This window comes from Natator depressus, chromosome 5 (assembly GCF_965152275.1).
Source record: "Natator depressus isolate rNatDep1 chromosome 5, rNatDep2.hap1, whole genome shotgun sequence".
In the NCBI taxonomy this organism is placed as follows: domain Eukaryota; kingdom Metazoa; phylum Chordata; order Testudines; family Cheloniidae; genus Natator; species Natator depressus.
In genome coordinates this window covers 68,540,126-68,554,279 of record NC_134238.1, presented here as the reverse complement: position 1 = coordinate 68,554,279, position 14,154 = coordinate 68,540,126, and the positions used below count along the sequence as shown (strand labels likewise).

The 14,154-nt window shown below is 36.8% G+C and overlaps 1 protein-coding gene across 1 annotated transcript in view; it reads right to left on the bottom strand.

The window, feature by feature from the left end:
* The window catches only part of MAN2A1 (mannosidase alpha class 2A member 1), a 202,369-nt gene that overhangs the window by 20,989 nt on the left and 167,226 nt on the right, over positions 1-14,154 (bottom strand). The window contains exons 17-19 of the mRNA XM_074952939.1: positions 12,223-12,356; positions 10,159-10,300; positions 8,367-8,500 (exon numbers count right to left, since the gene is read on the bottom strand). Of these exons, the coding sequence (XP_074809040.1) occupies positions 8,367-8,500; positions 10,159-10,300; positions 12,223-12,356 (410 nt within the window). The remainder of the gene's footprint in view (positions 1-8,366; positions 8,501-10,158; positions 10,301-12,222; positions 12,357-14,154) is intronic.

The window sequence follows — 14,154 nt, the reverse complement described above, 5'->3', positions numbered from 1 at the left end:
TAGCATGGCATACATTAAATGGATTAAAAACTGGCTAACTGATAGGTCTCAAAATGTAACTATACAGAGAGAATCATTATTTAACTGGTCTGTCTTCAGTGGGGTCCTGCTGTGATTGGTACTTGGAGCTATACTAGCAGCTTTATCAATGATCTGGAAGAAAACAAAACCATCATAGATTAAAGTTTGCAAATGACAAAAATTAGGGAAGTGCTAAACAATGAAGAGAACACTGATTCTGAATTGCTTGATAAACTAGATGCAATATGCATTTTAAATATGGTTAAATGTAAACGTATACATCTGGGAAGAAAGCGTATAGGCCAAACTTACAGAATGGGAGATTCTATTCTAGGATGCAGTGACTGAAAAAAATTTGAGGTCATGGTGTATAATCAGCTGAACATGAGCTCTCAGCATTACGTTATGGCCAAAAGAGCTAATGTGATCCTGGAATGCATAAACAGGGGAATCTCAAATAGCAGTAGAGAGGTTACTTTATCTCTGTATTTGGCACGATGTGACCACTGCTGGAATAGCGTGTCCAGTTCTGGTGCCCACAATTCAAGAACCTTGTTGATAAATTAGTGAGGGTTCAGAGAAGAGCCACAAGAATGACTGAAGGATTAGAAAACATGCCTAATAAACATGCCTCAAGGAGTTCAATCTATTTAGCTTGACAAAGAGAAGTGTAAAGGGAAAGAAGCTGTAAAACAGTTGACATCAAATGTGATATCTCGAACCACAGGATGGCTGGTCCACACCCCACTATATGCTCTTGTAGAGGAGCACAAAGAGCTTTTCTGTGCAGGTGTGGGTCCACAATCGCTGCTTTACAAACTCCAGTTAAGAGCGCACAGGCACATGCACATTCTGTGGTGGAGCCCCCACAGGGACATATACTCGAAAAATGCAGCAACTCCACTGAATAGTTCTGCACAGTTCTTTCATACAGTACTACTGTCTGTATTTGAAACAATTTTTCTAAAAATGTTTTCAATCACAAGTAGGACTTTTTAAAACTAATTTAAGTACTCAGTTCTATACTTAAACATTTAGTATAATAGCAAACAGCTCTAGATATTCAACTAAATACCTCCCAGCACAAGCTTAATTTTCACCTAAATATTTCACCACACTTAAAATCCCTGATCTAGGATCTCCTAAATTTATAAACACATGCAGGCAATGTTTATGGTGTTGCTTATCACAGAGTGCTCCGGAATTATCTCCAACATATGTTTCATAAGATACCAACATAAAACTAAAATAATGAATTCTGTCAAACTGAAAAGGTATTTGAAACATTTATTTACTTCTTGTCTTATACCACCAGCACAATACTATGATAAGATAAATATCTCTTGAACCAGAGGGGTAGCCGTGTTAGTCTGGATCTGTAAAAGCAGCAAAGAGTCCTGTGGCACCTTATAGACTAACAGACGTATCTCTTGATTGTGAAAGTTATCCTATCATTCTAAACATCTTTATAAATTATGTTGAATAACACTCTTGCCAATTCTGTTATTCAAGACAGACTGAGGATCTCTCTCAACTCCAAAATATTAAATCTTTTCATTATTTAAAGTTTGAAAAATTCATGATTTGTTAATTGTTATAAAATTATATTTAATATTCTTCCTTTTGTTAACACTCCTTATCCCCCATTTAAACCTTTCCTCTGCATAATGCCATTATTTAGGAGTAAATACATGTTTTTGAATAATTGATGAATATACAACATGCTGCTAGAAGTAAGGAAATATACACTACATCCTGTAATGACCAAACAATACTACTGGTTTAGAAAGGATTACTTGACTAATGACAATTTACCATTATTACCCCCCTAACTAGTCAATGGCTGAATAGTCACAGTCAGTCTTGCCTTCCGAACATTTCCCTGTTCTTTTTCTGCATAATCTCTCCCATCCCATCTAATTCCTCATAGAATTCTCATGTCCTACTTCTCCATTTTTATTTGACTTCCGCTCAGAATTAAGGATTCTGGAAGCAACAACAGGTAGTGCCATCTTTGTTTTGGTCTCACAAGTATATCCACCAGTAGTGTTTTAGGCTATGGCAGCAGCCACTATCAAATGCTCCAAGATCTATAGCACAGCAGTTGCAATGTTTAAAAGGAGCTGCCAAAGCAGTACCAAGGATCCCGATACGTGTCTAAAGACATATACATTTGCACTGGCTGTTACAGCTCCCTGGAAACCCGCTTTTAAGGCGAAAGCATATAAGTACAGGTGAAGAAAACTGGGACAATTTTTTTTCTTTTTTTTTTTAATTTAAAGGCAGAAGGAAAGATGCCGTGAACAAGAGGTTGGAAAAATGTGGGTCGAACTATTTCTGCTTTCCATTTTTTTAGGAGGGGTGTGTGTGTGTGTGTTTATATGTATATATATATAAGCTAAAGTCATTTATTTAAAACAAAAATTATTGCTTTCTGTGTTTAAATACAACCTCCCTTATGCAAGAGCATTCACAGTCAAATGGCTGAAAGCACAATATCCAGGGCTACACTCGATCTAAATTTGCATTTGATAGTAGGTTGAAAACCACACAGAAGTATGAAATAAATGGAAGAGATTCAAATCAAAGTTGTATTTGATCAGCTCCATACTATTAAAATCAATGAAATTCCAGGTTTTAATAAACATTTTTTTTTACCTCATGCAGTTACAGAAATGCCAATTTGTCTGGGAATTTAGCAACTGAAGTTGGAGGAAGGAGGGATCAGAGCAGTTTGGGGGGAGAGGAAAAGCTAAAAGCTTCTGTCATTGGGATGTGGACAGGATTTTAAAGAATTGAGCACCACCTCTACCTTCTTCCACTCAATTTTTAAAATAACTTTCCAAGTGGTGACATGGGAATATTTATTAGTAAATACTAATACTCTGCAGAGGATTTCAAAAAGCTTTACAAAAGGTGTGAAAACATCAACTGATTAATGGGGAAAATGGAGCGGATGGTATGCTGAGACTGCCTACAATGTTATACAGCCTATCTGCGAGAGCTAGTAGCAAATATCCCCAATGACCAGTGATGGGACACTAGATGGGGAGGGCTCTGAGTTACTACACAATTCTTTCCTGATGTCTGGCACTTGGGTCTTGATGAAAAGCTCAGGGTTGGGAAGGAGTTTTCCCCAGGGTCAGGCTGGCAGAGACCCTGAGGTTTTTTTTGCCTTCCTCTGCAGCATGGGGCACAGGTCATTTGCAGGTTTAAACTAGTGTAAATGGTGCATTCTCTGTAACTTGAAGGCTTTAAATCATGATTTGAGGACTTCAGTAACTCAGCCACAAGTTATGGGTCTATTACAGGAGTGGGTGGGCAAGGTTTTGTGGCCTGCAACATGCAAGTCAAACTAGATCATCATGATCATCCCTTCAGGCCTTACAGTCCACGAGTCTATGAGGCTTACATTGAGGCGTAAAACAGTGGGGTGGCCGGCTGTTGACAAGAGTTGTTGGGATGGGAGAAAACTCATCAAAAAGTTTCAAATGACTGCTGCATTCAGATTCTCTCCATGACAAAGTAAGAGTGTCCTGGAAAACTCCAGCAGCTCCTGGGTGCTGGAGCCTTTCCCTGCAACAGTCTCACCCTTGCCAAAGCCTTTCACTGCCCCATGTAGCTACACACCAGAATGTGGATGCAGCCTGCAGTGTGTAGCTGCACATAATCTACTTGTCACTGCAAGAAGTCTGCAGTGTAGACATAGCCTTAATGGCTTCATTCATGGATTTAACAACAGAGTCCCACATATGAAATTTTGCAGACCATTTCATGTGTGCTATTGCATTTAGGCTCTTTGAATACAAACGTGTAAGAGTGGATTCGCCCCCTTTTATACATTTCCATGATTATACTAGGTAAAGTTTATTATGGTAACTTCTTGATTTTTCATTTGATAGCCATTTTAATCTAAATTCATTTTTGAAAAGTTTAATTAGTCAATTAAGACCCGAAGTACCATTCAAAGTTGATAAATATCTGCCTCAAATACTGCTAATATAAAATAATTCAAAGAAATGGCAATAAGAAAATATTTAGGTGGATGACAAGTATGACTAGAAAGGCTGTCAGGACCAAATTAAAATATAATTCACTATTCCACACAAAGAAAGTGGAGTATGGTAACACTGTAATCAGAAATACTTTAAAATGGCCCATCAGTATATTTTATCCCCAGATTTTCTTTATTCTCTTCTTTCATTTTCTATAAAATGAGTTGATAGCTTGCACCTGACAATGATTTTAAAACAAGCTCATCTTAAACTGAACAGTCAAAAATTATTAGGTTGCAGTAATAGAATATACTCATCTTATTATAAGATTTAAAACCTAAGAAGGTGCCTGATTGTAGGAAAGCGTCCCAAGGACCAGCAAAACCACTCAGCCACTATAGTGCAGCCTTCTGACAAATGATGCACACTCCTGGCTAGGAGGACTGCCACTGGTCAAACTCAGTGAGCTATAGGTTCTGCAATGACACATGCCACTCAGCCTGCAGTAAGCCTCATTAAAATCTGCCTTCCTCCCATGCATGAAGATTGTAGTGAAGGAAGAGAGTAAGCATGAGTCCAGTCACCTCAACCTGTTTATGGTACAGTGAATGTTCTTACTTCCTCACTCAGTCCAACTCCAGCTCCTTCCGCTGCCCTTTCGTTGGTACTGTTGTGTGCATGTCAGCTGCTGCCTAGTGCAGTATCTGTATACCACCTTCCTTTATACAGATTTCTTGAGCTTTTTGCCTAACTTCCTCTTTCCCTCCATTTTCCTTTTTCAATTTGATTGCGTCATATGTTCCTCACCTCATAGATCAGGGTCCCTAGAGCAGCAAAGAGATACTTGGTGATGCATATGGCTGGTATACTCAAGAACAACTACTTACTGCTATCAGTGTTGTTCCGCTAGATGACTGCTGGATGGATACGTATCCTGGGTGATCAGTGTACATCCGGACACATGAGCTCAGATGTTCCTGGCTAAAGGAGTTCATTGAGACTGTACATGTACACCTAAACAACCTCAACTTTTTCTGCTTCCAGCCAACCACTTCATCTCGTATACTCATTGGGCCTTGCATTTAGGAAGGAAACATTCTGATGAAAAACTTCTGGATAAAGAGACTTTAAAGTTTATACTTCTAAGATCCTATGTATTTTTGTATATATGGGTTCATGATAGACAGAGTTTAAGTCCAGAAGGGACCATCATGATCATTTAGTCTGGTTTCCTGCACATTGCAGGCCCATAGAACCTCACCCAGCCACTCCAATAGTAGGTCCCTAACCTCCGGCAGAGTTACTGAAGTACTCAAATCTATATATAAATCTATATATAAGTGTGATTGCCTATCATTCTGCACCATTGTTGTGTAAGGTTATCTAATTTTGGTCCAATCGTCACAGCAGGGTCTTAACCAGAGAAACTATTATACAAATAGATAGCTATCTATGCTAATTCTCACAGTATGGCAATGTTTTTACATATGAAACCCCCCACACTCTTGCCAATCTGACCTACACAATGGTTCTGATTGTGAGTATTTTTTCTGGCAACTTCATATGGTCTTAAAGAAGGTGGGAGTAGTTTGCTGTAAAGACAGGTGCACTTCAGTAATGCTAGAGTAGTGTAGAAATAAGAGAAAGGTTTAATAATAATTATTTTTGAGTGGATGCTGCTCCCTGCTATGCAGAACAGGTATTAACCTTTTATATCCTTGACCTGTGTCATGTGACTGGAGCCAGGAAATAAAGCTCACACTCTGACCAGTCATATCTATTACGTAGTGTCAGTAGAAAACTGAATCTTTGCCAGAAAAAAGAGGAAACAAAGACACTTGTATCCCTCAATCTGAAAAGCAAAATGGAAGAGAATTGGAGGTGGTAGCAGAACTTCCAAATTTTCCTGGAAGCAGGTGGTATTGCAGAGAAACTGGAGATGGTGAAATTTCTTCACAATGCTACAAGTGGCAGCCCCAGAAGCTTTGGAGATCTATAATGCAATCCAGTAGAAGCAAAAAAATGACTAAACAGCTAACCAAAATTTCAAGAATACTATGAGCCATGCAAAAATGTCACTTATGTAGGCACATTTTCTTTACTAGGAAGCAGTTGCCAGGTGTGTCATTGAGCCTTATGTTAAAGAGCTATGTATTAGACCTAAATCATATCAATTTGAACTGTTAAGTAGATGAAGCAATTAAAGACCAAATTATTTGTGGTATAACTGATAAACAAGTCAAAGCAAAGTTATATTATGAAAAATTGAAATCAGTGAAAGAACTGAAGTTCGTCTTATTAAAAATACATACCAAGGCATAAAAAAGTAAACAAACAGCAGAGACCACATATATTTGTAAGAAACGTAGAGGCAATCATCACACAAAGATTTCCAGCACAAGGAGTGCAGTGTCATGCATGCAATAAAAGAAATTAAGTAGGTTACTCTCAACACAAATTGCAAAGAAATATAAAATATATTCAAGCAAAATATATTAATGAACATATAGCTGGAGGACAAATCACTGTGATACAGTTCTTTTTTGGTTCTCAAATTTGCAAAGCAATTTCCCACAAAAAGATTGGTGTGTGGCATGAGAAAAATTAAAAATTTAAAATTAACTTTTGAAGAATGTGGTGAGATCTTTAATGGACTGGGATGCATTAAGTATGTGACATCACACAGAGAGATCCCCAAAATGGAAATACTTTCCAGCTTCCTAAGTTACATCTTTAATGCACTTACCATCAACTTACCTTTTTGATTATATCTATTGATATAATTCTACATTTGTAGATCTGTGATCTACGTTTGTACAAATGTAATTCTACATTTTTATTTTATCTATAGATATGTATAAGCTCAAGAATCTCCTTTCTTATGTAACGGTGCTAGCAGACAATCAATATGTGATAGCCTTTTTATTTGGAAGCAGATTGACAGGTAACACTGAATATTTGAGCGACTGATCTGAATGTCACAATGTCATCGGGAAACAGTCCAGGTAAGGCGAATACATCCACTTCAATACATTTATGAAACATTTTATGAGCAGGTGAACGTGTTACAGCCTGAGGATGAGATTTTCAAAGCAGTGAAGGTGATTTACAAGTCTTCCTTTGAAACTGGAAGATGTGTGGCTAAGTCCCCTGCACTGCTCTGAAAATCTCAACCCTAGTTTTCACTTTTGTTTTTGTGAAGTCAAAATGAGGTTTCTCCAGCTTACCTGTGAAAACTGATTACAAACATATAGTATTTGAAATGTGGCTGGATTCAAGTTATGGGAATCTTACTTTTTGCACTACCGAGCTTTAGTTTTAAAAGCCTTAGTGTTGCATTTAATTTAAATATGTCGAGTGTTTGTGCAAAAAGTCTCAACTTTTATGTTATAGACTTAAGAAGATCACCTATTTAGCTTATCAGAGAAGCTGAAGAGGTGACTACATCACAGTCCATAAGTACCTATGCGAAGAGAAGATTTCTGATAGTAGATGCCTCTCTAAACTATCTGACAAAGAGATAAGATTCGATGGCTGGACGTTGGAGCTAGAAAATTAACAATGGAAATAAGGCACAATTTTATTTTTTTAACACTGAAGTTAATACTTGGAACAACTTACCAAGGGATGCAAGGGATTCTCCACCCTCTGAAGTCTTTAAATCAAGAACAGATATCTTTCTAAAATATACGTTCCTGCTCAACAAGATGTTATGGGCTTAATGCGGGAATTATGGAGTAAAATTTTATGGCCTGTTATATAAAGGAGAATGTCGACTAGAGGATCACAATAGCTTTCGGCATTAAAAAAATAATCTATGAATCAAATGAACACTGGAATTTAACTTTAAGTGGTATATTGTAAGTATCCTCATCACTGCAGTGGTTGTTATCACCCATATAAAAAAAATTAATTCCAGCTCCTTTGTATATTACAAGTTCTTACACAATTCCTCATCTTTAGAAACTGCCTTCTGATTTTAAATCCACTCAGTTTTGTAGCTTCTCTCATTAGTCTCTACTTTTGCAATATGATACTCCTTCCCAAACCTTTTTCCCCACAGTGATGGAAAAACAAAGGAGAGAAGAGAAAAAAAAACCCTGGGGGAATAAGAGGGGACATACAAGGGTAAATGTTTGTAAAAGGAAGAGTGAATCAAACTGATCAATACTATTATTGCATACAACATTCTCATATCTTCCTGGCTTACATAAAGTGAGACAATTTAGATAGGTCAGATACCTACACATCAGGTATTTTTGCTTAAATATATCTGTACAGAAGTATCAAATATTTGTATCTTCGGTTTTATTGAAAATACAGCAGACAAACCCATGTAATTACTCCTACCTCATCTACTCCATTTCTTCTCTCCAGCAGAAGTCGGAACAGATTAGCTGTGATCTTGTTATCTTGGAGACCCTGTCCAAGGCCACGGTTGTCATCTTGCATAAGTCGACGGTCCATGATGACTTCTAACTGTCCTGAAAAATAAATATTGAGGTTATGTTGATGATAGTAGTTTGTGCTGCTTTTATTAACCACATGAACTGCAAACAGCAATGGTAAAAATAATCCAGACAATATTTCTTACAATTGGAGAGTTTGTGATATCTATGGTACTGGCAGGGTTGAATAAGCATTTTCATATTGCCCTGGCTTTGGTTGCTTATAATATTCTCAAATTTTTACCTATCAGGCTAAAATTTTCAAGCACTGGTCTCTGGATAAGACTGTTTTTCCCCCCAAATTTAGACAAAAGTTAGTAAGATGTTTGAGCTGCAGGAGAATGAAAAATACTTTCCCTATTATAAAAGAAATTCCAGAAATTTCTATTTGAACAGCTCTAGCCCTACAACAAGGGTACGTGAAAGCTGAAATTTTACAGGAAGAGAGGTTACTTACGAGTAACTCTTGTTCTTCAAGAGTTGCCTCTGTGCATTTACACTTATGAGCTATGTCTCTGGAAACAGGCTGCTAAACTGACTTGAAAAGCTTGTGCCCACAGGGGTTGCATGAGAGATCTCATGTGAGCATGAGGTCATTGGCCTATTCCATTTAACGCAGTGCACCTCCAATATTTCTTCTTTCTAACCACAAATGTTACACAGAACTCTGATGTAGAGAAGATGGGCAGATAAACTCTATGAAACTAACACCAGAAGGGAATATTAGATTGTCTAGCCTGACCTGTATATTTCACCCCATACCCCTACATTAAGCCCAAATACTTTATTTAGACTAAAGCTTTTCAGTCCTCAGGAGATTAAGCTATTTTGTGTCACACTGAGAAAGCAGACAGAGCACTAGATAACTATCAATAAAGGAAAAAAAGAAAAAGAAAAAAGATAGTACATAAAGATCTACTGAGATTGCACCTAGAGTACTGTACACACATCTTTCAGCACCACTTCATATGCTTCAACAGTAGTTATTCATGAACGCTTTTTATGCATAAAAGTAAATAATAAAAACTAGTTTTATGAACTGGATTGGTAGATAGGAAACTTCTATTCACCTTCTCTTACAATGCAAGAATAAGGGAATTTTTCAATGAAATCAAAAGGTAGAAAATTCAAAACTGATTAAAGAACATACTTTTTCACACAACACAAAATTAGACGGTGTAACTCACTGCAATAAGGTATCACTGAAGCCAGAAGCTTAGCAGGATTCAAAAAAACACTTTTATAAATTAAATAAGACTATCCAGAATTATAAAAGTAAACAATAAAAAAAACAAAACAAAACAAGAGCAATGGATTGGACATAATCCCATCTCCTTAAGGACATAAAACAACCTCTAACTAATGGGAGTTAGGAAGAGACTTTCCCTGGGAGTAAATCTCATATCTGCCTACTGCATGGTTTCCTCTTAGCAACTAGTGCTCATCACCGTTGGCGATAGAATACTAGAGTAGCGGGACATCAGTATTCTGATTCAGAATGGCCACTCCCATGCTCCTAATATATTCCTCACAAACTATCATGTTTTAGATGTAGTAAAAATGCTTCCTTTTTCTTTACATTCTCAAGGAAGGGATACGACAGAGCATAGTAATCTGTGAAACAATCCTCTGAATACTTGAGATGATTTAATATGTAGGTCAGACTTTGAAAACCTTTCCCATACTGTACTTACCACTTTTCAAGCTTGTAACACCTAGAGACTGAGCAGAATGTAGAGTCAAACGAATGGCATCATCCTGGATATAAGCCATTGTAGTCACTGGATAGATATTTGCTTGAAGAGGCAATTTGTTCATTGTCACTCTGGGCTGAATCTACAATATCAAAATTAACATCAGTATATTCCATTGATATTTAAATATGTAAAAAAAAAGCAAAATATCTTTCTAGGCATTTATCTTATATGCTTTGGGATCAACAATGGATAGACACCAAAGCAAGTCCCTCCACCATATCGTTCAGCTTTTCAGGGACTTATGGCCAACATTACTTCAGAAGTGGTGTAACTTACACATACTTGTAGTTCAAAGTAGTTTTCAAAAAAATGAAAGGTTCTTCAAGGGAATTTGCATAAAGAATTGTAATGGCTCTTCGCATAAGGAGCAGTATTTTTGAGAGATTTTTTTTTCTTCTTGAGAAAGTAGATTGTGAATAAGCTCAAAGTAGTGTAAGAGTTATTCCTAGGATTTCTAGCACGGATATAATTAATAGAAATCTACAGACATTTCTTGCCATCTGTATAGATGAATGTATAGTACTATTAAATATTCTTTACTACTTTAAAACTTCACTTTATTATTTTTTATTTAAGAGCAGTACTACTTTGAAATAATTAAATAAAATGGCAATTTCTTACTCAACAGATCTGGGTCCCTATGTACTCAGAATCATACCTGCTGAGAATAGTGAAACTAAAGTTTTTACTTCTACAAACACCACAGAGCCAACACAGCTAAGAAAAATGACCTGAATTCTTTTGCATCAGGTGCATCATCAATACTATGGCTTACTATGTTCCAATCAATTACTGTTTAATTTATATGCATCACAGTAGCTGCTAGAGGTCCCACATAAGATCAGGGCCTGCTAGGCACAGTGCAAACATGTAGTAAGATTCATGCTCCAAATATCTTATTAATCTAAATAGACAAGACAGAAAAGGAAAGGAATACAACATATCAATAGTGTGTCTGATGGTTTGTTAGTGACCTTTTAGTTCAATTTATTTTTATGCTTTGACCCTGAAAACTAAAACAAAGATTTTTCAGGTCAACACAATGTGGACTGAGAAAAATTTGTGGTTGCCAGAAATATTCTTGACACAACTGATGTAGCTTTGAAGTCCATTTTAAGGGTGGTTTCTACTTTCCTGTTTGCAGGGGTTTGGTTCTTTGCTGGGGTTGGTTGGTTGTTTTGCTTTTTGAAAAGAAGGCACCTTCCTCAGGAAACATCATGCCCTTTGCCATGGATGCAATCACTTTATCAATGATGGGGAGAATGAAAAAGGAATGTTTGGGTTCTTAGATTCTGCAGAATTTCATGGCCTCCTGACAGAGCAGATGCCAAATTACAAACCCTTAGAAGTTATTTAAATCTTAAAATTTCCTTGAAATGGAACAGGCATTTCTCTTTGAAAGTCTCTCCAGTATTTGTAACATGCTAACTTCCCCGATGACGAACATCTACTTTAGTACCTTGTGTAGACTGAAGTTTGAGACAAAAATCTGTGTCATCTACATATTCTGCAGCACACAGAATGCTGATGGCACTCAAAAACAATGAAAAATGAAATACTTAATTTTTAAGAATATCTCCTCCTCCTTCAATATTCATGCTCAGGAGATTATCTTTTAAGAAGTCTACAGCACCATACAAAATTAAAATAATAATAATAATAGTCTATAAACAAAGGATATATTAGTACCATCATATTGTTATAACTAAACACAGTTTTTGTATATAAGATAGGCTGGTTTGTCATAACAGACAGACATAAAATAAACATTCTTGAATCTTGGAAAAGCTATTCATAGCATTTAAGTGCATCTAAGTCATGTCAGAAAAAATAGTATATATTTAAACTAATGCCCACTTTCAAAATCATTAACATTCTCATACTAAACTATTATTTGCTTGAGTAAATAAGACAAAAAAAACAATTAAAAAACAAGTATTAAGCCATGATGATTCTAAATTGTCATAGTTACTATATTCAGAATTAACAGTTGGTAATTACCTGATATCCATTAAGGTCAGTGTAAAACCTGTTTTGACTGTTTATGTCAGATGAAATTCTCATTGCAATCTCACGATTGTATTCTCCTCTAATGTCCACAATATTGGACAGCTCAAGAGACTCGCCCTCCAACCCTAAATTTAAAAGTACATTTACAATTTCTGATTATTAAAAAATAAAAACCAAGTTCTATAGAGCTCGCCCCATAGCATAACAACGTTCCAATTCCCCTCAATCAATTTTCCTTCCACGCTAATGTCTACCCTGATAGAGAGGAGTAAGCTTTGAACCCAGAGCATGTATCATTATTATAGAATTGGATAGCAGAGACTCTCTATACCACTGCTACCTACCAGATTAGCCATATAATTTTGAAAGCTTCATTAATGTGGAGTAGAAAAACTATGTGGATTATTAAAATCTGCAGATTACTAATAGCCAAAACCAGTATAGAAGTCAGCACACCTCCTACAGGCAATGAAGTGTGCAACGTTATTGCTGGGTCCTGCCCCTGAGCACTAACTAATGCTCTGGAACAGGGCCGGGCCATTTACTGTCTAGAGTTGATGCTGCTCCTCCACCTTAAATTGTTGGTGCCTGCTGCTGCTGCTCCTTTTGGGTGTAGGTGTGCTGTTGCTAGTCTCCTACCACTCCTATGGCAACTCTGTTACAATCACAGGAGTGAAGAGAAAGTACAGAACCATTTTAATACGAGTAAAGAGGGCTTCCAAGGGCAGAGAATTTGAAGACTTTGTTTTGATGTGACTGGGAACACAAAGTATGTCTTTTGGGCAATGGAGGGGGGAGGAATGAGGGCCAGATTTTAGAAGTTAATTAGGACACATAACGACCTATGAGGAGTTTCAAAATGGAGCTTACAGGTTAATTTTTTATATGATAGTATACCACATCTTGGTCAAAACAAGAAAAGAAAATTATGAAATGTTTGTTTGCAAGCTATAAGCTTCAGACTTAAATTCTGCAGTAAGATTGTGTACAGCCTTGATCTCATCAAAGCATCAAGAAAATCCTCAACTTAATTTTGAATGGATTACCTCTACCCTGGTTCACCATCTTGTCATGCTTTGGCTTTCTAATGTAATTTAATATGTTTTCCAACATATTTCAACAACTAGTAGAAGAGGAAAACAGGGTATAAAATCTTTGAACAACTCCAAAATTTAGAGTAACTTGTGGAAAAAACATTACAGCTGGTTCACCTACAAGATTTAGTGAGTCAGCAGCGCAGGGGACAAAAGATGCATACTGACTTATCTGCTGAATTTGATTCTGAACACCTTTGTATGCTGGAGCCATGTTAGCTCCTTGTCATAGCTTTGTCCCGTCCAATTAGCCATATCTAAACAGTCTTTTTTCAGCATCTCTAAATCTGGCATATCCTTCCCTGTTTTGGTGTGAATATCAATGAAATCTACAAAGCAGTCATCAACCTTTTCTCCATCTTTTGATACTTCAGTATACCTTAGCACCTGAGACATTTGTTCCATTTGGAAGAGTTTGGAATGCAAATACAATGGAGAAGTATTTAAACTTTCCTGAATCTGTCCAAAAAAAGGTCTACCATGCTTTTTATAGTACTGCCCTTAATAGCTTCTATACGATCTCACAACATGCTACCGCCCTGCAAGCAATTCAAATAATCACCAAAAATTACCATTATGACAACTTTCTAATTTCTCATCTGAACCCCTCAAAACTAAATCTCTCACCTAAGCACCGCAAAATATTGTATTGTGATAGCAGATTTGCATATCTTCGTCAATTGTGCAACCCTTTACCAACCATTCTGCAATTTCCATCTAGCGAGTGATTGCCTCCGCCTGTTCTTTGAACATTCACGTAGGCATAATCCATTGCTAAAGTGGAAAAAAATCTGTGAAACCAGTTTTACAAGTTCACAAAGGAAGATGA